At 40.6% G+C, this 27,429-nt stretch overlaps 3 protein-coding genes across 3 annotated transcripts; 2 read left to right on the top strand and 1 right to left on the bottom strand.

Moving 5' to 3' along the window:
* Positions 1 to 489: 489 nt before the first annotated feature.
* On the top strand, positions 490 to 4,774 carry LOC128379974 (interleukin-7 receptor subunit alpha-like; the record flags this gene model as incomplete). Its single annotated transcript, XM_053339611.1, has 6 exons — positions 490 to 709; positions 3,120 to 3,271; positions 3,362 to 3,518; positions 3,913 to 4,009; positions 4,092 to 4,164; positions 4,394 to 4,774. Coding segments are annotated over 6 exons (1,080 nt in total), but the record flags the coding sequence as incomplete, so codon positions are not given.
* A 4,824-nt stretch (positions 4,775 to 9,598) lies between these two features.
* On the bottom strand, positions 9,599 to 13,718 carry LOC128380771 (calcyphosin-like protein). Its single transcript, XM_053340670.1, has 4 exons — positions 13,582 to 13,718; positions 12,432 to 12,609; positions 11,167 to 11,376; positions 9,599 to 9,700 (listed from the first exon to the last, which is right to left on the bottom strand). The coding sequence occupies exons 1-4, from the start codon at positions 13,716 to 13,718 to the stop codon at positions 9,599 to 9,601; spliced, it is 627 nt and encodes a 208-aa protein (XP_053196645.1).
* A 7,485-nt stretch (positions 13,719 to 21,203) lies between these two features.
* On the top strand, positions 21,204 to 25,028 carry LOC128379973 (serine/arginine repetitive matrix protein 5-like). The gene is made up of 3 exons (XM_053339610.1): positions 21,204 to 21,214; positions 21,783 to 24,467; positions 25,025 to 25,028. Exons 1-3 carry the CDS (start codon positions 21,204 to 21,206, stop codon positions 25,026 to 25,028), a joined length of 2,700 nt encoding a protein of 899 aa, XP_053195585.1.
* The last annotated feature ends 2,401 nt before the right edge of the window (positions 25,029 to 27,429 follow it).

Below are 27,429 nucleotides of genomic sequence, written 5' to 3'. Positions count from 1 at the left end.
TTTTTAATATATTGATTATATTGAAGTGGTCGTAACCTCCATGCTGTCTTGCTGCGGAGTTCAGTCTGAATTTATCTAGAAGACCAACAAAAATACTAAATGTACACTTTAACAAACCTGATGCTGCTTTTAAATCTAGTTTAACTCATTTATGGATTCATCATCTTATTTATCACTGAGCCATATACTGTCCAGTATCTGCTGACTGTTTTAAAGATATGTATGCAGCATTTTATTTAATCCTTTTCCCTAATCTGAATGAGTCAGTTAATGATTCTTGGTCTGAACTGATCTCAGAGTAAGGAGTGTCAGGATGTGACAGATGTGTTGTGTTTCCTCTCAGAGCCGAGGATCAGCTGCACCTCTCACATCTCCATGAAGGAGAGCAGTGTGGCCTGTCAGCTGATCGAAGGCCACAGCGAAGACGATGAGGATGACAACGAAGGCGACTTCATCGAGAGGATGATCATGTGGTAAAAAGTTTAAAAGTCAAAGAGGATCAGACTCTCAGGTGTGTCTCAGACTCTGACTCTCAGCTCATCTTCTGTCCACAGCTACAGAGACTTTGCTGTGAACAAGATCAGATGTCTGAACGACTCCGGAGACGAAATCACCTCCAAAGATCTGCAGCCGCTGGCTCAGTTCATCCTGACCGTCCACCTGAAGAGAGGAGGAACCATCACCACCCCGCTCGACCTGAAAAAAATAGGTAAATGCTTCCTGTGTGCTCAGTATGTCTCAGCCCTGTTTTAACTCATTCAACTCTTTGTTCATGTAGAGGAGAGTTTATCTTCCTATCTCATCTGTTTTAGCTGCATGTGTGTCTTGTGTGTACAAATGGAGTGGCACCTGTAATCTCATTATATGTTAAATATAATGACAATAAAGCTTTCTATTCTTTTCTAGGGAGAATAATATCAAATGTAAAAGCACAATAATACAAAATGCAACGTCATTAGTTCTTCTTGTTCAGTTAAATGAACAACGGTAACCATGGCAACGCGACTTCAGGGATTTTACCTGATCAGACAGAAAGTGAAAATGAGTTGAAGCGGAGGTGAAGAGGTGAGAGGAAGCAGGTGTCCTTCGAGCAGATGGTGAATAAAAACAGTCCTCGTGTGATCAGCTGTGAGATAAACTCAGAGTTTCTCTACGAGGCACAAAACACTTTAAATGACAGAGAGAGTGAATTTAACAGATCTACATGAACACAAACACAGGAGGAGAGAGAGAGAGAGGAGATATAGTGAATATGAAGTCGGTCGGATTAAATCTGAAGGAGTTTGTTAAACTGCAAGGCGTCGAAATGACAACAAACAGCGTCACATTTGAACATTTGAATAAAAACTGACTTCCTGTTGGAGTTAGAGTAGCTATGGGTCCAAGAGACTTTTCTGTGCGTCTACATGATACATGTGTACGGAAAATCATTCATCTGTGTCAATCTGGAGGAAGGGGTGCAGCAGTTCCTGTTTCATGGCGAAACATCAAAGTTTCTCCCATCACCATGGTAACCAGGTATAATGGAGGAAAAAGATTCCGGTAACTTTTCACCCCTATGTCTGAAGATGTTTCTGAGTGAATTTGAATTTGGTCGGATTAAATCTCTAGGAGGAGTCCGTGTGTGTTGGCATTATACCGAAGTGAGTGAGTCTATGTCAGTCTGGAGCGAGGGGCTAGGGGGCGCTGTGGAGCCCGCTCCCGAGAGCCATAAAATATAAACTTTTTTGCGAGGCCTGATGTGACGTTTAGGTTGTGAAATGCGTTTGTTTTCAGAGAAGAAGAATAATTCCTACAGATTCAAAAAGGCCTTTTCACTGTTTAGTGCTCGGGCCTAAATTATCATAAACAGATCCAACCAAGCTGAGAAGAAATGAGTCACCAGCAGGGAGAGCAACACCACTGAAGCCACAACAAACTACACAGATGACTGTTTCTGGAGAACAACCTTCATAGATCAGCATGAACACACTGGGGATCAGGCAGGTCCTGTTGGGGAGGGTGCGTCACCACACCTCAGAGTGTGAACAGGAAGGTTTAGTTTTTTCCACTCTTCATCTATTAGAAGTTGTGAAATGAAGCTTTTAGGAGTTTTATGATGTAGAGTTGTGTCAAAGTCAAAAAGTCATCCTCGGTGCAAACATCGCCATGAATTTGGGGACGACATCACGTATCTGCTGAATCAGCTGGTTCTACTTTTATCGTCTTTAAGCTGGGGAAGTTCCTGCCTGCCTCAGACTTCATGATTCTCAGCAGTGATGGTCTCAGAGTCTGAAGCTTGCGTGTCGGTGCAGAGAAATGTTCTCATGTTTCTTGCAGGTCACAGTTTCACAGTCAGCCTCAGAAATAACAGAACTGACTGTGGAAGAATAAACCAGCTTTACAGTGATCATGTGGTCGCTGGGTGAAAACCTCTGTTCACCTGAGAGATGACTCACCTGCACTCTGAGTTTCGAGAACCCATTTGAATAGTTCTGGATTCACTGTTTAACACAGTGATGACTGAGACTGAGCTCGGGTCTGTTTGTTCTAGCTTGTTATCCGGCATTATTCAGTACATTTATATATTCTGTCAGTTTGCACATTCATATTTTCTCACATATATGACACATTGCATTGTGGGAGGGGCCGGCCCCACATTCACAGCAAGACTGGGACCAATGAACACGAACTACCTGAAACCCCTAACACAAATTACATCATACAAGTTAGGAATATGCAGATAATTAAGCTCTCAAGGCCCGTCCCTCCTCTTCTACCTCTTCATTTCTATTGATGATGAATATTATGAAACATGAAGTAATGGTGCATTAACATTTAAAAAAGGTTAATTATCTGCAGGGGTTGAATGTGTTGAGTCCAGTAGTGACTGTGGAGGAATATAACGAGTCAGACCTTCACTACAGCAGCTGAAATAACAAACGCACCATATCATCTGATCAGTAGTCATTATTAATGCATGTGTGTAAATCTGAGGTAACCAATGACACTGCAGGAGTCTCCATGACGACCCACTGAAATCACTGGGATTGAATATTTCTTCAGGTGTGAAAGTGTTTGTTTGTTGTTCCAGTCTTTCCAATCTTTGCAGTCCTGTGGTTGTTTTTGTGTTCCTGCAGTGAAACCCAGAAGTCCTCATGTGTGGAACGTGACCTTCAACCAGGAGTCCAACCAGGCTGTGTTTCATATCCGGACCCCGTACCACAACGATTACCTGAAAATAAACAATCAGCGGTTCCAGCTGCACATCTGGACGGTCGACAGTGAAATAGTGAGAAAATTTGTTGTCTTGTATGTTTATTACCTTTAAACATGATCAGAAATGTTTGGATGAATCCACGTTTGATCTGTTTCACCACAGACTCAAGATGTCTTCCAAAAAGACACTTTGGCCATCAGCATGGAGCACCTGCAGAAGAACAGGAAGTACCACGTCAAAGTGCGAGCCATGCCGAGCGAACATCTGCAGGGAAGCTGGAGCGAGTGGGGCAAAACTTACAGCTTCTCTTCTCCTGCTGGTAAGAACAGCTGGAACTAAAACTCTGATCATTTACTGGAGTTCTTACCAGTAAAAGACATACCAGAAATTAAAGTGAAGTAAAATTACTCAGAAGATTTGGCTGTGACTGATATATTAAAAACACATTATTAATAGTGCAGCATGTGACTGTTACAGCTGCTGGGGGTTTGAGCTGCTTTGTGAAGGATCCTCAGATGATAAACTGAGCAGAAATCTGGTTTAATTTTTTAGGTTTTGTGTTTCTAACAGTTATTTCTTTGAAACCTTGTGAGGAGAAAAGTCTGTTTGGTGGAACATCTGAAACAGACACAAACACATGAAGCACAGGTTTCATACAGAAGAGAATAACAACCTTTTCTTTGCTTTCTCTCTTTTCTTTTTCTTTCTTAAAGGAGAAAACATGGAGTGGGAGTCGATCTACAAACTGATCGCATGTCTCGTCCCGTTGGTGGTTCTGACGTTCAGCGTTGTTTTCTTCTGGAAGAACAAGTACGCATCTCTGCTTTCCTCTCAGACAGACCCATAAACAACATGTTTCATATGTTAATGATCTTTTCTTTTCCCCTCACAGAATATTCACCTACATGTGGCCGAACATCCCACATCCCAAACACACACTGGTGCAGATCTGCAAACCTAATAAAGTTAGTTGTTTTACTTTGAGGCTGTTTGCCAGAAAAACATCTTTTCATTAACGACACATTTACTTTAAAGTGACTTCTAGTTATCAGAGGAATTATAACTGTGATGAATCTATCTTAAGGATTACTGGAGGGTTCACTGGTGTCACAGTATTGGAAAGGTTGTGATTGTCAGTACCTGATGATCTGATGTGATGTGTGATGATGATATGTGACGTGTCTGTTTGTGCAGGGTCTTCTGCTGCACATCAAACCGGAGGTCTTCAGCGCCCTTAAAATCTCCCCGATAGAGAAAGCATCATGTGAGGAAACAGAGCCCTCGATTCCTGCTGCTGCCGACCGTTCCAACGCTCCCTCCTCCACCCAGAGCTCCGACTGCTCCAGGGACAACGCCAGCATCAGCACCGAGGAGCTGGAGCTGCTGAGCAGGAGCTCGTCCGACGGAGAGGACAGCGTGCAGAACCGCGATCCGTCCCCGGTGGACGTCCCCCGGTTGGCGGAGCGACCTCACACACCTGAATGCAGTGCCGGACAGAAGGAGCCTGAGGTGTTTGCAGTGAGCCAGCAGGAGGAGGCCTACGTCACCATGTCCAGCTTCTACCAGATCAATTAGGTGAAGAGAAGCAGCGACTATTTATTCATCTTCTGAGAATATCTGCCGGTCAGTTCACACAGAAACATCTCAACAATAATGGATGAAATTAGTGTTCCCCAAAGAATGAATCTGTGATCCTTTAGCTCCACCATGAGGTCAAAGGTTACACTTATCCAGCTAAAGGGGTTGCTCTGATATTGGGTGCAGATTCATGTTCCTCAGAGGAGGAATCCAGCTGACTTTGGCTGATCAACTCATGTTTCCTCTAGCGTTGATTTAAGTTAAATATCTCAACAAGTATTTGATAAATTGTCATGTCATTTGTCTCATGTTCATGTTCTCCTCAGGATGAACTGTAATAACCAACTCCAGCCTAAAACTTCCAAACGTCCTGACATTTCTGAAATCTTCCGGTTTGATTAGCGTTTAGCTTTTAGCTCAGGTTAGCACCACAGAGCTGCTAGCATCGGTAGAGTCTCAGGATGTGTCCTCCCTGTCTACATCAGTCTGGTTGAACAGGACTCGGGTTGGTTTTCCTCCTTGGTTTGATTTGTTTGGGCAGATCTGAGCTCAGCAGTCGTACTCAGACCAACACAACCACACAGAGACCTTCAGAGGAAGTGGTCTCAGTTCATCTCCACCTGACTGACTGCAGATCTGATCTGAATGGCCGGACTAACAAATGACGTACATGTGTCTTCTTGATATTCGTGTAGATTCGATCTTCTTACTGTGTTTTCAGTCTTGATTTTGAAGTGAAACTAAGTGGAGTTTACCACCTCGTCCGCTGACTCAGCCCAGAACAAACACCAGAGGTTTGAACCCTCCCCCCCGATCTCATTTAGCAGAAATACGTTTCGCCTCTAAAAACCAATCAGATCAGATCTGAGAAGGAAAAGAATCGCTGACGTCCACACTAAGACCAGAACCTGTGACGACGGGTTAAAAAGGCTCCATTGATGTAAAAAGAGAATAAGAAGATAAATTTATGGAGGAACATTGAGAGCAGATCACATGACCAGAGCAGGAACATCCAATCAGAATCAAGGATTTACTCTACATCTAAAACACATCCATATTTTCTCAGGGATATTTTATTCTGCAAATGATTTTTTATTATTTTATTATTATTTTATACATTAATGTGTTTTGCTTGTAGTCTTTAATATCTCCAGTAGCAGTTAAAGGGGCATTTCCACAGTTTAGTTTTGCACTTCCATTAAGAAGCTGGATTAGTGAGGAGGAGGGATCCTAAATGCCCCAGCAGACAGAGCCAGCAGAAACAACCACATCTTTCAAACTTAACCTTTTATGTTTTTAGTATTTTTAATCAAATGTTTTTATTCTTTAGTGTGAGTAAAGAAGCTTTTTATCTTTCTATGAAGTCACTTTTAGCCATTTGATCAATACAAGCCCAGAAATGTAGCTTCTTCATTGTGTTGCTTTGTTATATTTATCTTAATGTCTGACATGTTTTATACTGACAAACCTCCATGAACTGACCTGCTGTCACCCAGAGTCGGTTGTTGGAGGAACTAGAAGACTGTACCAGTGTTTCTGCATGTTTAACCTGTTTACAGCAGATCAGAGTACTTTATATTACTGCTACTGTCTCCAAAGCAGATTATCCTCCAGGCAGCCTGAACACGGTCAAACATCTACATCATTTAGAGTTTTATGGAGATTTCTGCCTCCTTTCATCTTTAATGTGGTTGAATTAACCCTTTAAAATTCATCAACTGAAACAGGATGACTTGTTGCTGATTACAGAAACAGCTGCTGACCAGTTCAGCAAACGTTAAACCAGCCACAGTCAAAATATGAACATAAATATAAAACATGATGTTCAAACCAAAGTGATATGAGTCCATGTGCTTTAGTCAAATTTAATGTGATTGAAATGAGAAAATAAACATATGAATAACCAACCAATGACCCAACATAAAGTAAAGCATTCAGTCTTACTTTTGTCATGTAATGTCATTTAAATGATATAAAACCAACAAAAATATAAAATATACATTTGAACAAACCTGATGCTGCTTTTAAAACTAGTTGAACTGGTTTATTAATTGCTCATCTTACCAACTCTTATTAGTTAGTGATCCATAAACAGAGACTGCCGGCTGCCTGGAATCACAGGTTTCATGTTTCAGGAGTTAAACCAAACAAAGATCCTTTAATAAAACGCTGCTGTTACATTAAACTGTTGGAGAACTGCTGCTGCTCCCGCTCAGCCTGCAGGTTCAGTTCTCATCAGTATTATTTATCTCTCAGCCCTGAATCCTAGTAAAGGTGACAGTGAGCGGAGGTCTGAGAGGAGGGTTAGGGTTCACAGAGACGCCACTGACACCATGCTGCTTATATCTGACACAACTTACACCTCATGTTTCCTCACAGCAATACACTGAGCTTTACTCTCTCACGTCTGATTGTACTGAATATTCTGTTTGTTTTATCACATAAAAACATTTTCTTTATTTAAACAAAGCTGAAAGTGTTGCATATTAATAATAAACTATAAAACCTGATGTGGAAACATACTGTTGTGTTTACTTTACATTAGATTAACATTTTAAGATTTAACATTTTAAAAATCTATGTATATTCTCATTTGTCCAGGTCATAGTTATTTCTAAGCAACAATGATTCTAAGGCAACTGGACTTAGATTTGTCTATGAAGACGTTTCGCCTCTTATCCAAGCGGCTTCATCAGTTCGTAACGCATCGGTCTGACTAGTCCTCACTAGTCTGACACACAGTGGAGGTAGACCCAAGTATTTACCCCTGCGGAAGTGACCGCCCAGCCATTTTCTGACAATAGTTCGTTAGTGGAGTTTCACCTGACCATTGTTTTGGTCTGTGAGTCATCCCCCGTGAACGACAGTCGTTAGGAGTTCACTGTCGTTCACGGGGGATGACTCACAGGGTTAGGAACGAACTATTGTCAGAAAATGGCTGGGCGGTCACTTCCACAGGGATAAATACCTGGGTCTACCTCCACTGTGTGTCAGACTAGTGAGGACTAGTGAGACCGATGCGTTACGAACTGATGAAGCCGCTTGGATAAGAGGCGAAACGTCTTCATAGACAAATCTAAGTCCAGTTGCCTTAGAATCATTGTTGCTTAGAAATAACATTTTAAAAGGACTGCATATGCAAAAGGTTTCCAAAGTCACTCTGCAAACTATGAAATGAACCGTTAAATGATTTTCTAACTTATGAAAGCACAAAATGAACGATAATTACTATCAAACAGCTCGATGTGATGGTCACATGATTAAAATGAATGAATTCATGAAGTCTTTGGGTTCAGAGCTTCCAGGCGTTTCTCATCATCAGAATAAAGTAAACGTCGCTGTCGATGGAGGCGCTGACTCCGCAGTAATAGTTGACGAACTCGTCTTTGGTCACCTGACGAAGAGAAGAAACCATGTTAGAAACGTTTAGTCTCAGAATGAAGAGAAACAGCAGAGAGAAGCTTTCAGAGCAGCTGATTCAGTTCCAACATGGAAACAGACAGGAGGGGAAAATAAGATGATGTATGTTTACTAGTTTCTACTTTTATCATTTCTATCCAAGTACAGACTGACCTCGAGCTTCAGAACAAGCACCTGAACTAATGATGCTCCTAGTGAAAGAGTCTCCTGCTGCTCGCTGCCTGTTTAAGGGTCAAAGCTGAAATCTAACTTGTGTCTGATGAGTTGAAATGTGGTTCAGATATTTAAGTCTTCTCCTTTAGCGCCACCGTGAGGTCAAACTTGTCACCTACACTGTTCATGTTCAGAGGAAGAGTCCGACTGACTGCTGTCATCCTGTCTGCTGTCATCCTGTCTGCTGCTGTAGCGCCACCATCTGGACAAACCTGTTCACTTAACCCTTCATCCCATCAGCCTCTCATCACATTTACCTGACTGTCTTTACATGTTTCTCCTTTTCTGTTTTATTCAGTTGTATTTGTCTAGTTTCTGCCTGACTGTCTAGTTTCTAACTTTAACCCTCGTGTCGTCCTCCCGGGTCAAATTGACCCAGTCTGTTTTTACTTGTTAATTCTTTCCTTCCTCTTTCCTCCCTCCTTCCTTCTTTCCTCCTTCCTTTCCTTCCTTACCTCCTTCTCTCTTTCTTTCCTCCCTCCTTCCTTCTTTCCTTCCCCCTTCCTTCCTTCCTTCCTTCTTCCTTCCCTCCTTCCTTCCTCCCTCCTTCCCTTCCCTTCCCTCCCTCCTTTCCTCCCTCCCTCCTTCCTTCTTCCTTTCCTCCTTCCTCCCTCCTTTCCTTCCTTCTTCCTCCCTCCCTTCCTTCTTTCCTCCCTCCCTCCTTCCTTCTTCCTTTCCTCCTTCCTCCTTTCCTTCCCTTCCCTCCCTCCTTTCCTCCCTCCCTCCTTCCTCCTTCCTCCCTCCTTTCCTTCCTTCTTCCTCCTTCCCTCCCTTCCTTCCTTGACTCGAGGACAACAGGAGGGTTAAAATCAATAAGCCTGATAGTAAAGATGCTGATTGAGACAATAAAGTTTAACATGAGTTTCATATCTGGATGGAAACAGTCAGTGTGTTTGTTTAAAGAGGAGAAACCCAGAAACAACTTTACAAAGAATAAATACAGATTAAAAGCCAAAGCGTTGATCAACCTGCTTCATGAAGTCAGAACAGACAGAAGGAAGAGAAACCCGACAGATGTTTACATGTTGAATGGTTCTTATGTCTCTTTCATTTCATATTTAAAGACACAAAAACCAAACAACACACTACACACACTCCTCAGGGGAAATGACTCTACAGACTAAAATAGGAAACACCATGAGATGTGAAACTGTGCCACCAGCTGCACAGCGAGGTCGTTACCAGGCGTCACAGCTTCCAGGCGTTTCTCATCATCACTATAAAGTAGACGTCTGTATCGATGGACGCACTCACACCAGCGTAATAATTCATAAACTCGTCCTGGGTCACCTTCAGAGAGGAACACCAGCATCAACACACACTCACTTCACACAGGAGGCGCTGACCTTTGACCTTTGACCTGCATCAATCAACCCAACACTTCAAAATATTATTATAACTCATATTTCACATAGAACATCAGTACAGAGATTATTACATGATCCTTTAGCAGACGGTTCATAATGTTTCTGTGTGTGTGTGTGTGTGTGTGTGTGTGTGTGTGTGTGTGTGTGTGTGTGTGTGTGTGTGTGTGTGTGTGTGTGTGTGTGTGTGTGTATGTGTGTGTGTGTAATGATTCTTCCTGTTCATACTGAGCATTAGATTGAAACTTAAGAGTAGGCTTCAAACGTTCCTTTGTGATAAAGCTTCTAGTTGGGGTTGCAGCTCCTAGTTTATGCTGCTATAGGCTTAGACTGCCGGGGGACTCCCATGATGCACTGAGCTCCTCTCTCCTCCTCCCTCTCTCTCTCTATCCATCCATCTATCCTCTCTCCTCCTCCCTCTCTCTCTCTATCCATCCATCTATCCTCTCTCCTCCTCCCTCTCTCTCTCTATCCATCCATCTATCCTCTCTCCTCCTCCCTCTCTCTCTCTATCCATCCATCTATCCTCTCTCCTCCTCCCTCTCTCTCTCTATCCATCCATCTATCCTCTCTCCTCCTCCCTCTCTCTCTCTCTATCCATCCATCTATCCTCTCTCCTCCTCCCTCTCTCTCTCTATCCATCCATCTATATCCATTAACATTCATGTTCTATTAATGCTTCAATAAGCTAAACTTCTTCCCCGGAGTTGTCTGTGCTTTCTGGTCTCACAGGTAATCTGGGCCTGTAGACGTCCGGATGACAGATTCCAGTCCCGGACCTTCAATGTGCTCCTCTCTCCTCTCCTTCCTCTCTCTCTCCTCTCCTTCCTCTCTCCTCTCCTTCCTCTCTCCTCTCCTTCCTCTCTCTCCTCTCCTTCCTCTCTCCTCTCCTTCCTCTCTCTCTCTCCTCTCCTTCCTCTCTCTCTCCTCTCCATCTTCTCTCTCCTCTCTCCTCCAACTGGTCCAGGCAGATGTTCGCCCACTCTGAGTCTGGTTCTGAGGTTTCTTCCTGTTAAAAGGGAGTTTGTTCTTGCCAGTGTTGCTCATGTGGGAATGTTGGGTCTCTTTAAAGTTAAAACCTGAAGAGTTTGGTTTAGACCTGCTCTATGTGGAAAGAGCCTTGAGATAACTTTGTTGTGATTTGGCGCTTTATAAATAAAGATTGATAGATCCTTCATCATGTTTACAGGAAGTGATGGAGGACTAAACTCACAGTCCTCCTGTGGAAACATGGATTATAAAGTTGATGTGAAGCTAATATGAAGCTTCAGAGTCTGAATGAGTCAAATCTTCATCTTCTATGTTTCAACGTTACACTGTTTTTAGTAGCAAAGTCTTTTTGTTACTATATTTCCTCCACAGCTCAGTGTCCATGTCTCCAGTGTTTCTTACCTTTCCATCTTTGTCATACGGAGAGTCAAAGCTGTCCAGGAACTTCCTGAAGACCTGATCCTCGCTCCACTCCCCGTTCTGGTACTTGGGGTGGTACTTGGCGTTGTAAACCCCCTGCAGGTCCTCGATGGTGATCACTCCGTCGCCGGTCTTATCCAGCTTTCTGAACGCCTGCATCACCACCTCCTTCCTGGCCTTGGACATGGCCGGCTGCAGAGAACAGATGGATGGAGGAAAACAGCTGAAGTAATGATCATGTGATCAATCAATCCATCAGTCAATCTTTATTTATAAAGCACCAAATCCCAACAGAGTCATGTGAAGACTCTTTCCACATAGAGCAGGTCTAAACCAAACTCTTCAGGTTTCATTTAAAGAGACCCAACATTCCCACATGAGCAGCACTTGGTGACAGTGGAGAGAAAAAACTCCCTTTAACAGGAAGAACCCTCAGAACCAGACTCAGAGTGGGAGAACATCTTTTAACAGGAAGAACCCTCAGAACCAGACTCAGAGTGGGAGAACATCTTTTAACAGGAAGAACCCTCAGAACCAGACTCAGAGTGGGAGAACATCTTTTAACAGGAAGAACCCTCAGAACCAGACTCAGAGTGGGAGAACATCTTTTAACAGGAAGAACCCTCAGAACCAGACTCAGAGTGGGAGAACATCTTTTAACAGGAAGAACCCTCAGAACCAGACTCAGAGTGGGAGAACATCTTTTAACAGGAAGAACCCTCAGAACCAGACTCAGAGTGGGAGAACATCTTTTAACAGGAAGAACCCTCAGAACCAGACTCAGAGTGGGAGAACATCTTTTAACAGGAAGAACCCTCAGAACCAGACTCAGAGTGGGAGAACATCTTTTAACAGGAAGAACCCTCAGAACCAGACTCGGAGTGGGAGAACATCTTTTAACAGGAAGAACCCTCAGAACCAGACTCGGAGTGGGAGAACATCTTTTAACAGGAAGAACCCTCAGAACCAGACTCGGAGTGGGAGAACATCTTTTAACAGGAAGAACCCTCAGAACCAGACTCAGAGTGGGAGAACATCTTTTAACAGGAAGAACCCTCAGAACCAGACTCAGAGTGGGAGAACATCTTTTAACAGGAAGAACCCTCAGAACCAGACTCGGAGTGGGAGAACATCTTTTAACAGGAAGAACCCTCAGAACCAGACTCAGAGTGGGAGAACATCTTTTAACAGGAAGAACCCTCAGAACCAGACTCAGAGTGGGAGAACCTGGACCTGGACTGGTTTACCCTCAGAGTGATGAGGAACTCGTCGAAGTCGATGGATCCGCTGCCGTCTCGGTCGAAGTGCTGAAACAGAGTGAGAGCTTCCTGTTTGTCCATCATGATGCCGTAGTCGTTCAAACCCTTCAGGAACTCCTTCAGGTCCAGGGAGCGGTTCCTGTCATCGTCCATTATTTTGAAAACTCTGACAAACAGGAAGTATTAACACTCAGTCAGTGTCGGCTGTTAGGATTATATAATGATTTAACCCTCCTGTTGTCCTCGAGTCAAGGAAGGAAGGAAGGGAAAGAAGGAGGGAGGGAAGGAATGATGGAAGGGAGGATGAAAGAAGGAAAAGAGGAAGGAAGGAAAGACGGAAGGAAGGAAGGAAGGAAGGAATGATGGAAGGGAGAACGGAAAGATGGAATGATGGAAGGAGGGAAGGAATGATGGAAGGGAGGACGAAAGAAGGAAAGGAGGAAGGAAGGAAAGGAGGAAGGACGGAAAGACGGAAGGAAGGAAGGAAGGAAGGAAGGAAGGAAGGAAGGAAGGAAGGAATGATGGAAGGGAGTATGGAAAGACGCAAAGACAGAAGGATGGGAAGAAGTCAGGAAGGAAGGAAGGAAGGAAGGAAAGTAGGAAAGGAAAGAAGGAACAGTCAGAACAGACGGGGTCAATTTGACCCGAGACGAGGGTTAACAATAAACAGTCAGAAGATTCACATTAAATAATAAAACAGACTTTAACTGAAACAACATTAGTACATTCACTTCCTGTAGAATAACAGCTGCTCTCATGTTCTTATTCTGTTCTGGTTTCAGGATGTTTTATTTTTTCTCTTGTGAGTGAATAAAGTTTGAGAGATGTACAATATGAGAGATGAGATGATATTTATGAGGATTCATAGACACTAAACAGCTGAAGTGTGTTTGTCTCTTTAAATTCATAGACCACACTGAGCCGGTAAAATAGAAGAAGAATGTTTGGACTCATTTATTCTGTGAGTTATGAGGCGCTGAGCAGTTTGAGATATGAGAGCAGAAAATGTAAATTCATACAAATATGAGACGATAAATTCACCTGCAGCAGGAAACTGAGTCTGATATTTAACTCTGTGTGTGTGTGTGTGTGTGTGTGTGTGTGTGTGTGTGTGTGTGTGTGTGTGTGTGTGTCTCACCTGCCCAGACCTTTGATCCCAGATGATCCTCTGGTCAAACACTGCAGTCTGAGTCTCTCCACCGGGTCGGCAGACTGTGACAGCTGCCGCTTAGCGTTCATCGCCATTTCTCTGTCGTGTCTCGACGTCCCCGCCATCACTGACATCATCAATAAAGGTTTTATTCAAATTAACATCTTCATTTACATTATAGTGATGTAGTATGCAGTATTACAGTAAAAGTACTGCAGTATTATAGTGATGTAGTATGCAGTATTACAGTAAAAGTACTGCAGTATTATAGTGATGTAGTATGCAGTATTACAGTAAAAGTACTGCAGTATTATAGTGATGTAGTATGCAGTATTACAGTAAAAGTACTGCAGTATTATAGTGATGTAGTATGCAGTATTACAGTAAAAGTACTGCAGTATTATAGTGATGTAGTATGCAGTATTACAGTAAAAGTACTGCAGTATTATAGTGATGTAGTATGCAGTATTACAGTAAAAGTACTGCAGTATTATAGTGATGTAGTATGCAGTATTACAGTAAAAGTACTGCAGTATTACAGTAAGGTGTTTAGTTAAAGTGGTTTCTGCTCCGCTTTTATGATGAAGGAAACAGGAAGAAGAAAACGTATTAAACTGTTTCTCTCACATAATAATACTTATAATAATAAAACTTATAATACTAGTACTACTAAATAATAGATCTAGTGTTAAATGAAAGCAGCAGACTCACCGACAGCAGCTGAGATGTTTTTATTTCCGGTTGGAAACAAACAAACAGCCCTTCCCCAAACTCTCCCTGGTTGCTATGGAGATACTGTTCCCTCCTCTGATTGGCTGCTGAGACGCCAGCTGACTGTAGAGGGATCAATAAAGTTTACCTTTAACATTTCATTTATTTAATTTGTTTATGAATCTTTACCTTGAACAGAGCAAAGGTAAATGTGAGTATGTTTATTCATCCCTCACACACATGTTGAATATATTTATTTATTCATTAAAATTAGATAAATGTATCGATAGTAGTAGTTATTTCACTTTTATGGAATTATTAGGCTAAATATTATTGCTTTTTAGCATGTTTTTAGTTTGTTGGGTATTTCCAGTATTGAATATATTTCCACACTCTGAATGTTAATCTCTCGGTTATTGTGTCTTTTTACATGTATTGGACCTGAGCTGCTGTTTTAGCGCCATCTGCTGTTTAACCAGCAGATGGCGCTAAATAATAATTCAGACACTGATGAACTGCCTTCAAACTCAGAGAATAAACTCAGTATTATTCCATCTGAACACAGACTGCATCAGGTGTGTTTTCATGGTTGTCTCGTAGATCACTTCCTGTATATCTGCTTAGATCCTGCAATAAAATGATCCAGAATGAGTTATTATCCTTTTATTCTGTTTGCAGAGCAGACGTTGATGTCTGATGTTTGGCGGGCTGCTCTGTGTTAAAAACAATCTAACAGTATAAGGCCTTCAGCATAGCCACAAACAAAATGGAAAAAGTAATTACAGTGGATTTAGACTCTAATGATAATCACAATGCTGGTGTAACAGATATTTGCTGAAGCTCATATGTATACAACTGTTTGAGAAGAGATAAGAACACAATAATGCTGCAGACCTCAGAAATTCATAAATGAATGAAGTTGCATCATGCATCCTGAAGAGGTCACTCTACTGTTACGTGAACTATCGATGGAGCAACAAGCACGCTGCAGACCTCAGCTGAGCAAACTGATTCTGAGAGGGATACAAGCATGCAACCCAAGAGAAGTACATATATTAGCAATATACCCCAACCAACCTTTTTTGTAAAAGATTTTTTTTTGGCATAGACGCCGTTATTTATCAGTAGACAGGGGAGGGGGGGTGACATGCAGGATTTGGCTCTAACCACTCGACCACCTGCACGCCCAACCAACCATTTTAAATGCAGCATTTCTGAACACAAATGATGAGTCCTTCAGTCTTTGCACTCATAGCCTGTTGAGCTGCAATTGTTTCATTCACTCCAAGGTGAAGGTAATGTCATTAGACGGCTTAAACAGCCTGAGCTAGTTGAATATTAGCCACATCTGAGGAACCATAAAATGCAGTGAGGAAAATGCTTCCAATAATAATCTACATAAGAACCAACACCCGCCTTAAGTGAGACACCATTTTGTACACTAGAGGTAATGAGAATGGAAAGCTCTTATCATTACTTCCTGGATGAAACACAAACATATTTTTATTTACCTGGCTTGGCCTGGCTTTTTCATAAAAGAGCATCTCAATAACAGTAATCACCTGCAAGTGTTGAATCAAATTTGAAGTGGAGACAGATTACAAAATAATAAAACTCTGTTATATTTAGTTTTCTGATTCACCATATAGTTAAAAATCTGTTAATTGTGCATCTGATCAACAAAAGAAACATGAACAACTTAGTTTTAGTTGACTAAATATCATTAGATTATATAAGAAGGTAATGCTTTTTTAAAACGTTTGTCTTGAATTTCTGAAGTCATTATTACTACTAGATGAAATGAATCCTATATTGAGCTGTTATAGAATGAGAGGTAATGAGAATGGAAAACTCAGTCATAAAGTTTATTCATTAAGGTTGAATGATCAATCCACAGAGATTAGATGTTCTAACTTTTTATGGAGTCACAAAGAAGGAAGCAGAAAGTATTAGAAGCCTGCGGTCAGACACAAACTTCAGCCGTCTGAATGCAACACACCAAACACACAATATACATAAATATATAATATGATATGAAATCAGTAACACAGCTCTCAGGCTCTGTACATTTAGTCTGTTATAGAGATCTCTCTGTGTTTCTCTCTCTGTCATATTCACATCAGTTCAAACATGTTTGCTTCATCAATATATGGATTTACAGTTGATAATATAATCTCACTGTAAACAATAAGTAATGTTCATTCATTCATAAAACAGCATAAAGAAGCATTCCTCAGTGAGCTGAAGAATTCACTGCATAAAGTCCATCAGATATCTGTCTGTCTTCTTTCTGAGTGTCTCAGACTGTTTCTGTGAGATCATGTGACTGCTCACCGGATAGGTGTGGACGGTGGCTGCTGATATAAACCTCTGAGCTCTGACTCCTCTCTGCTCTTCCTCCTCTCTGCTCTTCCTCCTCAGTATCTCAGAGCTTCAAGTCAACAACTCAGGTAAGGAAACTTTGAAAGAAGAATCATGAAATACTTTCAGTGTCAGGATGTTAGGAAACAAATGCTGCAGAAAACTGAATATAATAACTTAATAAATTAATTGACACAGAATAATATCTGTTGTATCTTTCACCGTATCGTCTTACTTAATATAACCCGGACTTTGAAGTAATGTTAACTGTTTATTAGCACAGCAACACGCCTTCATAACACGAGGCTGATAACCACAACCTGGGGTCAAAGGCTAACCATAATGCATGCATCCACTACAGAACTCATAGTAACCCAAAATACACATCTCCTCCTCTCTTACACTGGATTTACGACAAAAAATAACAAATGAGTGTCCACTCAAATTCTTTTGTCTTCACTATAACATAACACTAACAATCTTAATATATGTGAACATTTGTTCATTCTCTTCATCTGCCCAATTAACTGTTTAATTACAACAACTTTCTCTTTTATTTTTATTTCCTTTTAAAAAATGTTTTATTATGCTACCCTAGGAGTGAGTGAGGGTAGACTGCCTCAGCCCCTGACTGTACCCATGGAGATTATTCTGGCCCGTTGACTTGGGTTTCTATCGAGCCTAATAACGCAGACAAACAGGAGGCTGCTGCTCTCTGGTGAGGTATCGGCCTGGAGGAACATCAGTCTCTGTGTTCTCTTATGGAAAGTTCGCTTCAGGTACTGATACAATCACGATCCACATGCCTTCTCCAAACACTATCAGCAGTTTGAACTGTATATGACACTGGTCCAGTTTGTGCAATAACAGTCGCAGGAACAAACTTAGGCTCAACTCTGTAGCTACTGGCTAGCACAGATTCTTTTAGCTTTCTCTTCAATCTGTTTGTCCATATTTGGCCACCAAAAATAGATTCTCCTGTGTCTCTCTGTGTCCTGTAGTAGACCAGAGAGGAGGAATAAAGTAGTAGTATTCCTGCAGTAGACCAGAGAGGAGGAATAAAGTAGTAGTATTCCTGCAGTAGAACAGAGAGGAGGAATAAAGTAGTAGTATTCCTGCAGTAGAACAGAGAGGAGGAATAAAGTAGTAGTATTCCTGTAGAACAGAGAGGAGGAATAAAGTAGTAGTATTCCTGTAGTAGAACAGAGAGGAGGAATAAAGTAGTAGTATTCCTGCAGTAGAACAGAGAGGAGGAATAAAGTAGTAGTATTCCTGCAGTAGAACAGAGAGGAGGAATAAAGTAGTAGTATTCCTGTAGTAGAACAGAGAGGAGGAATAAAGTAGTAGTATTCCTGTAGAACAGAGAGGAGGAATAAAGTAGTAGTATTCCTGTAGAACAGAGAGGAGGAATAAAGTAGTAGTATTCCTGTAGTAGAACAGAGAGGAGGAATAAAGTAGTAGTATTCCTGCAGTAGAACAGAGAGGAGGAATAAAGTAGTAGTATTCCTGTAGTAGAACAGAGAGGAGGAATAAAGTAGTAGTATTCCTGCAGTAGAAAAGAGAGGAGGAATAAAGTAGTAGTATTCCGGTAGAACAGAGAGGAGGAATAAAGTAGTAGTATTCCTGCAGTAGAACAGAGAGGAGGAATAAAGTAGTAGTATTCCTGCAGTAGAACAGAGAGGAGGAATAAAGTAGTAGTATTCCTGTAGTAGAACAGAGAGGAGGAATAAAGTAGTAGTATTCCTGTAGTAGAACAGAGAGGAGGAATAAAGTAGTAGTATTCCTGTAGTAGAACAGAGAGGAGGAATAAAGTAGTAGTATTCCTGCAGTAGAACAGAGAGGAGGAATAAAGTAGTAGTATTCCCGTAGTAGAACAGAGAGGAGGAATAAAGTAGTAGTATTCCTGCAGTAGAACAGAGAGGAGGAATAAAGTAGTAGTATTCCCGTAGTAGAACAGAGAGGAGGAATAAAGTAGTAGTATTCCCGTAGTAGAACAGAGAGGAGGAATAAAGTAGTAGTATTCCTGTAGTAGAACAGAGAGGAGGAATAAAGTAGTAGTATTCCTGTAGTAGAACAGAGAGAAGGAATAAAGTAGTAGTATTCCTGCAGTAGAACAGAGAGGAGGAATAAAGTAATAGTATTCCTGTAGTAGAACAGAGAGGAGGAATAAAGTAGTAGTATTCCTGCAGTAGAACAGAGAGGAGGAATAAAGTAGTAGTATTCCTGTAGTAGAACAGAGAGGAGGAATAAAGTAGTAGTATTCCTGCAGTAGAACAGAGAGGAGGAATAAAGTAGTAGTATTCCTGTAGAACAGAGAGGAGGAATAAAGTAGTAGTATTCCTGCAGTAGAACAGAGAGGAGGAATAAAGTAGTAGTATTCCTGTAGTAGAACAGAGAGGAGGAATAAAGTAGTAGTATTCCTGTAGTAGAACAGAGAGGAGGAATAGAGTAGTAGTATTCCTGCAGTAGAACAGAGAGGAGGAATAAAGTAGTAGTATTCCTGTAGTAGAACAGAGAGGAGGAATAAAGTAGTAGTATTCCTGCAGTAGAACAGAGAGGAGGAATAAAGTAGTAGTATTCCTGCAGTAGAACAGAGAGGAGGAATAAAGTAGTAGTATTCCTGTAGTAGAACAGAGAGGAGGAATAAAGTAGTAGTATTCCTGTAGTAGAACAGAGAGGAGGAATAAAGTAGTAGTATTCCTGTAGTAGAACAGAGAGGAGGAATAAAGTAGTAGTATTCCTGCAGTAGAACAGAGAGGAGGAATAAAGTAGTAGTATTCCTGTAGTAGAACAGAGAGGAGGAATAAAGTAGTAGTATTCCTGTAGAACAGAGAGGAGGAATAAAGTAGTAGTATTCCTGCAGTAGAACAGAGAGGAGGAATAAAGTAGTAGTATTCCTGTAGTAGAACAGAGAGGAGGAATAAAGTAGTAGTATTCCTGTAGAACAGAGAGGAGGAATAAAGTAGTAGTATTCCTGTAGTAGAACAGAGAGGAGGAATAAAGTAGTAGTATTCCTGCAGTAGAACAGAGAGGAGGAATAAAGTAGTAGTATTCCTGTAGTAGAACAGAGAGGAGGAATAAAGTAGTAGTATTCCTGTAGTAGAACAGAGAGGAGGAATAAAGTAGTAGTATTCCTGTAGAACAGAGAGGAGGAATAAAGTAGTAGTATTCCTGTAGTAGAACAGAGAGGAGGAATAAAGTAGTAGTATTCCTGCAGTAGAACAGAGAGGAGGAATAAAGTAGTAGTATTCCTGTAGTAGAACAGAGAGGAGGAATAAAGTAGTAGTATTCCTGCAGTAGAACAGAGAGAAGGAATAAAGTAGTAGTATTCTTGTAGTGGAACAGAGAGGAATAAAGTAGTAGTATTCCTGCAGTAGAACAGAGAGGAGGAATAAAGTAGTAGTATTCCTGTAGTAGAACAGAGAGGAGGAATAAAGTAGTAGTATTCCTGTAGTAGAACAGAGAGGAGGAATAAAGTAGTAGTATTCCTGTAGTAGAACAGAGAGGAGGAATAAAGTAGTAGTATTCCTGTAAAACAGAGAGGAGGAATAAAGTAGTAGTATTCCAGTAGAACAGAGAGGAGGAATAAAGTAGTAGTATTCCTGCAGTAGAACAGAGAGGAGGAATAAAGTAGTAGTATTCCTGCAGTAGAACAGAGAGGAGGAATAAAGTAGTAGTATTCCTGTAGAACAGAGAGGAGGAATAAAGTAGTAGTATTCCTGCAGTAGAACAGAGAGGAGGAATAAAGTAGTAGTATTCCTGCAGTAGAACAGAGAGGAGGAATAAAGTAGTAGTATTCCTGCAGTAGAACAGAGAGGAGGAATAAAGTAGTAGTATTCCTGTAGTAGAACAGAGAGGAGGAATAAAGTAGTAGTATTCCTGTAGAACAGAGAGGAGGAATAAAGTAGTAGTATTCCTGTAGTAGAACAGAGAGGAGGAATAAAGTAGTAGTATTCCTGTAGAACAGAGAGGAGGAATAAAGTAGTAGTATTCCTGTAGTAGAACAGAGAGGAGGAATAAAGTAGTAGTATTCCTGTAGAACAGAGAGGAGGAATAAAGTAGTAGTATTCCTGCAGTAGAACAGAGAGGAGGAATAAAGTAGTAGTATTCCTGCAGTAGAACAGAGAGGAGGAATAAAGTAGTAGTATTCCTGCAGTAGAACAGAGAGGAGGAATAAAGTAGTAGTATTCCAGTAGAACAGAGAGGAGGAATAAAGTAGTAGTATTCCTGTAGTAGAACAGAGAGGAGGAATAAAGTAGTAGTATTCCTGCAGTAGAACAGAGAGGAGGAATAAAGTAGTAGTATTCCAGTAGAACAGAGAGGAGGAATAAAGTAGTAGTATTCCTGTAGTAGAACAGAGAGGAGGAATAAAGTAGTAGTATTCCTGCAGTAGAACAAAATGTGCAGCACTGAAACTTTCTCCAGCAGCTTCTTCACACCTTTATTTCACTTTATGATAGTTTTTCATTTTGTCCCACACAGATACCAACACACCTGTTTCATCCTCAGCGTGTGGAGTCTCTCTGCCAGACAGCAGCATGGAGCAGGGGTGAGTAACATGACCATAAATAACCATTAAAATACTGTTAGAATAAAATGTGTATGTGTGCATCAAGAAAAATATGTTTAGTATTTTGCCAAGAGATCAAAATATTAAACTTCTGATTAGTGAACTACCTGCTGAGACACAGACACTACAATACTTATCAATGTCAGAGTAAACAGACAGTAATTAGATGTGATGGTGGACTCATTTCCTTTCTATCAGCTGATGCAGTGAGTGTTGCTGCTCAGGTTTCTGTAGCAGCTGGAGGTAAATATGAGTTAGTTTGGAGGCTGATGGATCTGAGTGTTTCTGTTAAACTGTGATGAGCTTCATCATATCAGCAGCTGAGTGTTGGTAGAGGTTCAACCACTGAGCTCACACCTAAAAACACTTTGACTTTTACTCAAATCAGCAATTATAACACTTAATTTTAGTTTAATTTACGTTATTTCATATTTCTTTTACCTACAAATAGATAACAATGACTGATCTATAGTAAAGGAAGGATATTCTTCTGTACATAAAGTATATATGTGTATTAAACTTTTTTCTATTTTTTCTTCACAACCAGTAACGTCTCATCCAAACACAAGGACATCATCTCCAAAAGTACTCAGATATCTCCAGGATCTCCTGCTGTCTCCCAGCTGAGACCAAAGGAAGTGAAGTTTGGGACTCTGACAAGAAAAACTTTTGGAGAGAAAAACCCGAACAAGACAACCAGAACCATCTTACTTGAAGGTAAAACAGGAACAGGACATTCTACCCTGATCAACCCTCGGTTCAAGAGTCACTCAAAGAGTCACACGTCAGATGAGCAGAGAAGTCACTCAAAGAGTCAGAAATCAGATGAAAAGAGAAGTCACTCAAAGAGTCAGACATCAGATGAGGAGAGAAGTCACTCAAAGAGTCAGACACCAGATATAAAGAGAAGTCACTCAAAGAGTCAGAAATCAGATGAAAACAGAAGTCACTCAAAGAGTCAGACACCAGATGAAAAGAGAAGTCACTCAAAGAGTCAGAAATCAGATGAGGAGAGAAGTCACTCAAAGAGTCAGAAATCAGATGAAAAGAGAAGTCACTCAAAGAGTCAGACATCAGATGAAAAGAGAAGTCACTCAAAGAGTCAGAAATCAGATGAGGAGAGAAGTCACTCAAAGAGTCAGCCACCAGATATAAAGAGAAGTCACTCAAAAAGTCAGAAATCAGATGAAAAGAGAAGTCACTCAAAGAGTCAGAAATCAGATGAGGAGAGAAGTCACTCAAAGAGTCAGCCACCAGATATAAAGAGAAGTCACTCAAAGAGTCAGACACCAGATGAGGAGAGAAGTCACTCAAAGAGTCAGAAATCAGATGAAAAGAGAAGTCACTCAAAGAGTCAGAAATCAGATGAGAAGAGAAGTCACTCAAAGAGTCAGAAATCAGATGAAAAGAGAAGTCACTCAAAGAGTCAGACACCAGATGAGGAGAGAAGTCACTCAAAGAGTCAGAAATCAGATGAGAAGAGAAGTCACTCAAAGAGTCAGAAATCAGATGAAAAGAGAAGTCACTCAAAGAGTCAGACACCAGATGAGGAGAGAAGTCACTCAAAGAGTCAGAAATCAGATGAAAAGAGAAGTCACTCAAAGAGTCAGAAATCAGATGAGGAGAGAAGTCACTCAAAGAGTCAGACACCAGATATAAAGAGAAGTCACTCAAAGAGTCAGACATCAGATGAGGAGAGAAGTCACTCAAAGAGTCAGACATCAGATGAGGAGAGAAGTCACTCAAAGAGTCAGAAATCAGATGAAAAGAGAAGTCAGATAGAGAGTCAGACACCAGATGAGGAGAGAAGTCACTCAAAGAGTCAGAAATCAGATGAGGAGAGAAGTCACTCAAAGAGTCAGACACCAGATGAGGAGAGAAGTCAGTCAAAGTGTCAGAAATCAGATGAGGAGAGAAGTCAGTCAAAGTGTCAGAAATCAGATGAGGAGAGAAGTCACTCAAAGTGTCAGAAATCAGATGAGGAGAGAAGTCACTCAAAGAGTCAGAAATCAGATGAGGAGAGAAGTCAGTTAAAGAGTCAGACACCAGATGAAAAGAGAAGTCACTCAAAGAGTCAGAAATCAGATGAGGAGAGAAGTCACTCAAAGAGTCAGCCACCAGATATAAAGAGAAGTCACTCAAAGAGTCAGACACCAGATGAGGAGAGAAGTCACTCAAAGAGTCAGAAATCAGATGAAAAGAGAAGTCACTCAAAGAGTCAGACATCAGATGAAAAGAGAAGTCACTCAAAGAGTCAGAAATCAGATGAAAAGAGAAGTCACTCAAAGAGTCAGACATCAGATGAGGAGAGAAGTCACTCAAAGAGTCAGAAATCAGATGAGGAGAGAAGTCACTCAAAGAGTCAGAAATCAGATGAAAAGAGAAGTCACTCAAAGAGTCAGACACCAGATGAAAAGAGAAGTCACTCAAAGAGTCAGACACCAGATGAGGAGAGAAGTCACTCAAAGAGTCAGAAATCAGATGAAAAGAGAAGTCACTCAAAGAGTCAGACACCAGATGAAAAGAGAAGTCACTCAAAGAGTCAGAAATCAGATGAGGAGAGAAGTCACTCAAAGAGTCAGACACCAGATATAAAGAGAAGTCACTCAAAGAGTCAGACACCAGATGAGGAGAGAAGTCACTCAAAGAGTCAGACATCAGATGAAAAGAGAAGTCACTCAAAGAGTCAGAAATCAGATGAAAAGAGAAGTCACTCAAAGAGTCAGAAATCAGATGAGGAGAGAAGTCACTCAAAGAGTCAGACACCAGATGAGGAGAGAAGTCAGTCAAAGTGTCAGAAATCAGATGAGGAGAGAAGTCAGTCAAAGTGTCAGAAATCAGATGAGGAGAGAAGTCAGTCAAAGAGTCAGAAATCAGATGAGGAGAGAAGTCACTCAAAGAGTCAGACATCAGATGAGGAGAGAAGTCACTCAAAGAGTCAGACATCAGATGAGGAGAGAAGTCACTCAAAGAGTCAGAAATCAGATGAGGAGAGAAGTCAGACATCAGATGTGATCGTGTACGAGATCTTTGGTTATGAAGATGAAACTCTGCCCTACTCTCTGACCATCATCGATACTCCTGGATATGGAGACACCAGAGGGATCGAACGTGATGTCATCGTTAGTCAAAGATTATTGGACTTGTTCTGCTCAGACGATGGAGTTCATGAACTTTCTGCAGTGGGTCTGGTGATGAAGGCGAGTGAGAATCGAGTGAGTGATCGACTGAGGTACGTCTTTGATTCAGTGACGTCTCTGTTTGGGAAAGACATTGAGAAGAACATCGTACCTCTCATCACACACTCAGATGGATTAACACCTGAAAATGCTCTGAAAACTCTTGAAGCTGCAAACATTAAATGTGTCAAAGATGAAGAGAATGAAACTGTTCACTTCCTGTTTAATAACCGCCAAAACACAGAGAGAACAAAGAAAAGCAAGGTTCCTTTAGAGAATGCATGGACGATAACAGAGGCAGGAATGAAACGATTCACAGACTTCCTGATTGAGAAGATGAAAGAGACAGGAGACACAGAGAAGGTGAAGAAGCTGGAGGAGATGAAGAGACGACAGAAGGAAGGTTAGTAGACAACATCAGATCGCTGAGTAGACAACAAGATCTACACTGTTCATACAAATGTTTAAACACCACAAACATTATTTCATTAGAATCCTTTTAATTACAATGTTGATGTAAAATGTCCATCAGAAAAGAATTGAATCTTCTCTTAAATGTCAGGTGTGTGATTGTGAGAAACAGGAGCTCTGTTGCTGTTTGTTCTTGTAGTTGAATGTTTAATTCTGGACGTCTGGTCACTGTTCAGATTACAGAGGAATCATTAGTTGATCCACATCAGTCAAAGCAGAGCCACAATCTGTCTCACAGTAACAGCAGCTGTTGCTTTTCTTCTTATCAATACTCTGTTTTTACATCACTTCCTGTCATAGTTGAGCCTCTTTTCTGCTCTCAGCTTCAGTCATCAGATCAAAACACAGCATCAGTGTGTTCAGCTGCACTTCAGTAACCAAGAAACAAGAAGCACACAGCTGCTTTCAGTAGTCAACATTTCCTCATGATGTTGATATAAAAGCTTCATCCAGGCAGCATGACATTTCCTTCAGAACATATCTGCTGTTTCCATTTAGCAGCAAACAAAGATCATTTCTAGGAGACGTTGTTGGCCGAGCGGCTCATTGCTCAAAATGTGCACCACTGAAACTTTCTCCAGCAGCTTCTTCACACCTTTATTTCACTTTATGATAGTTTTTCATTTTGTCCCACACAGATACCAACACACCTGTTTCATCCTCAGCGTGTGGAGTCTCTCTGTCAGACAGCAGCATGGAGCAGTGGTGAGTAACATGACCATAAATAACCATTAACATACTGTTAGAAAATGTGTCTGTGTGTTCATTGTGTTATAAAATGATCCTGCAGAAACAGATATTATCAGCAATAGACAGACACAGACAGCCTGTAATTATTTTCTACAGCACCAGAATGTCTCATAGCAGTCTTCGTTAAATGAGGATGTGGAAACCTTAATAGTAATGATGGATATCTAGGTCTGTCTTTTCTCACCAGCCCAATATTTCAAGTCATGCCAAGTCATGATGTAACATTCTGTAGTTACTGAAAAGCTTTTGGGCCTTGGTTACAGGTTTGGATATCAGGAATTGTTAATGATTATGAAAGATAATTATTAGATAAATCAATAAAATTGTTAATAAGAATCAATAATACCAGGGCACCACCCTGGATAACAGGGTTAGATAGCTAATTTGTTCAGTCTCATTAAATGTACTGAGCTACAGATTTGGAACTCTGGTTAATAATGAACTTAATAACTATAACCAAATGCCCATATTATTTTTATTAACCTTTATTTTACCTCGAAAGACCATTGAGGAGGAGTCCTCATTTACAATGGTGTCAAGACACATAACCAGCAACACAACAAAACAATATCAGGTAAAAGAAAACTAAATAAATCAATAAAATAAAATATATAATATAATATATATAATAAAACATTTAATAATTACAGTTAAACAGTCAAGAAACAGTGATGTTAAAAAACATTTACAATCAAATAAAACAAGGTCTGAGATAAGACTTCTGAACAGCTGTAGTGGTGGTTAAAAAAAATCTAATTTAAAGGTTTTTTGCAGATTATTCCATGTGTAAGGAACATTACAAGAGAAAGAGATTTTTCCCATTTTGGTTCTGATTAATGGAATATAGAGCAACAACCAATGTGAACGAGTACCAATATCATGTGACTTCAGGATTAACAGTGAATATAGGGAGGCAGTAACTGTAACAAAGCTTTATATATGAATAAAAACCAATGCTGATCCCTCCTCACTTCCAGGGAGTAGTCAGCTTTTTGGTGGAGAGTACAGTGGTGGGTACAGTAAGGACTTTTATGAACCTTAATGCTGAATGGTTCACAGCATCCAGTGAAGTCAGTCTAGAAACAGCTGCTCTTCCATAAAAGACATCCTCATAATCTAAAACACATCAAAATAGTGTTTCCACAATTATTTTTCTCTGGTGCATAGGGAAGCCATGTTTATTTCTATACAGAAAGCCAAAGTATTGTTCTCAGTTTAGCAATAAGTGTGTTAATGTGATGCTTAAAATTGAGACAATTGTCCATCCAGATGCCAAAATATTTATAATGGGGCACTTTATCTATACTTGTGCCATTAGTGGAAATAATATTACAGGATTCAGTGTGCGTATTCTTAGTGAACGGCATCCATCTTGTTTTGTCTGTGAATAACACTAATTTATTTTTATGTAATTGAAGTTGAAGTGAATTGAATGGGGATTGCAGACAATTAGTGGCTGAATGGGGAGTTGTTGAAATACAATATAAACTGTGTTGTCAGCATAAAGGTGGAATTTGTGGGATTCTGAGGAGGGGACGATATCATTCATGTAAATAGAGAACAATATTGACCCCAACACTGAACCTTGTGGAACATCTTTTAGGAAATCAGAGTGAACATCATCCATTTTTACATACTGTAATCAATTAGAGAGGTAGTTTTCAAACCATAACAAATGACAGGATCAAAACCAATACAGGCATTTTTTGTAACATAATTGAATGGTCAACAGTTTCAAATGCCTTAGACTGGTCTATGAAAAGAGCAGCACAAGATAATTTGCTATCTACAGCA

This window comes from Scomber japonicus, chromosome 19 (genome assembly GCF_027409825.1).
Source record: "Scomber japonicus isolate fScoJap1 chromosome 19, fScoJap1.pri, whole genome shotgun sequence".
NCBI lineage: Eukaryota > Metazoa > Chordata > Actinopteri > Scombriformes > Scombridae > Scomber > Scomber japonicus.
The sequence above is the reverse complement of the archived record's forward strand: the minus strand, read 5'-3'. Positions and strand labels throughout refer to the sequence as shown.

Bases quoted from the DNA above. Each gene is read 5' to 3' on its own strand.
- LOC128380771 (XM_053340670.1), bottom strand. From the start codon at position 13,718: ATGGCGGGGACGTCGAGACACGACAGAGAAATGGCGATGAACGCTAAG. The intron at 11,377-12,431 runs GTAAACCAGTCC...TGTTCTCTGCAG, and splicing joins AGTTCCTCATCACTCTGAGG to CCGGCCATGTCCAAGGCCAG. The intron at 9,701-11,166 runs GTAAGAAACACT...TCCTCTCTGAAG, and splicing joins CGTATGACAAAGATGGAAAG to GTGACCCAGGACGAGTTTAT.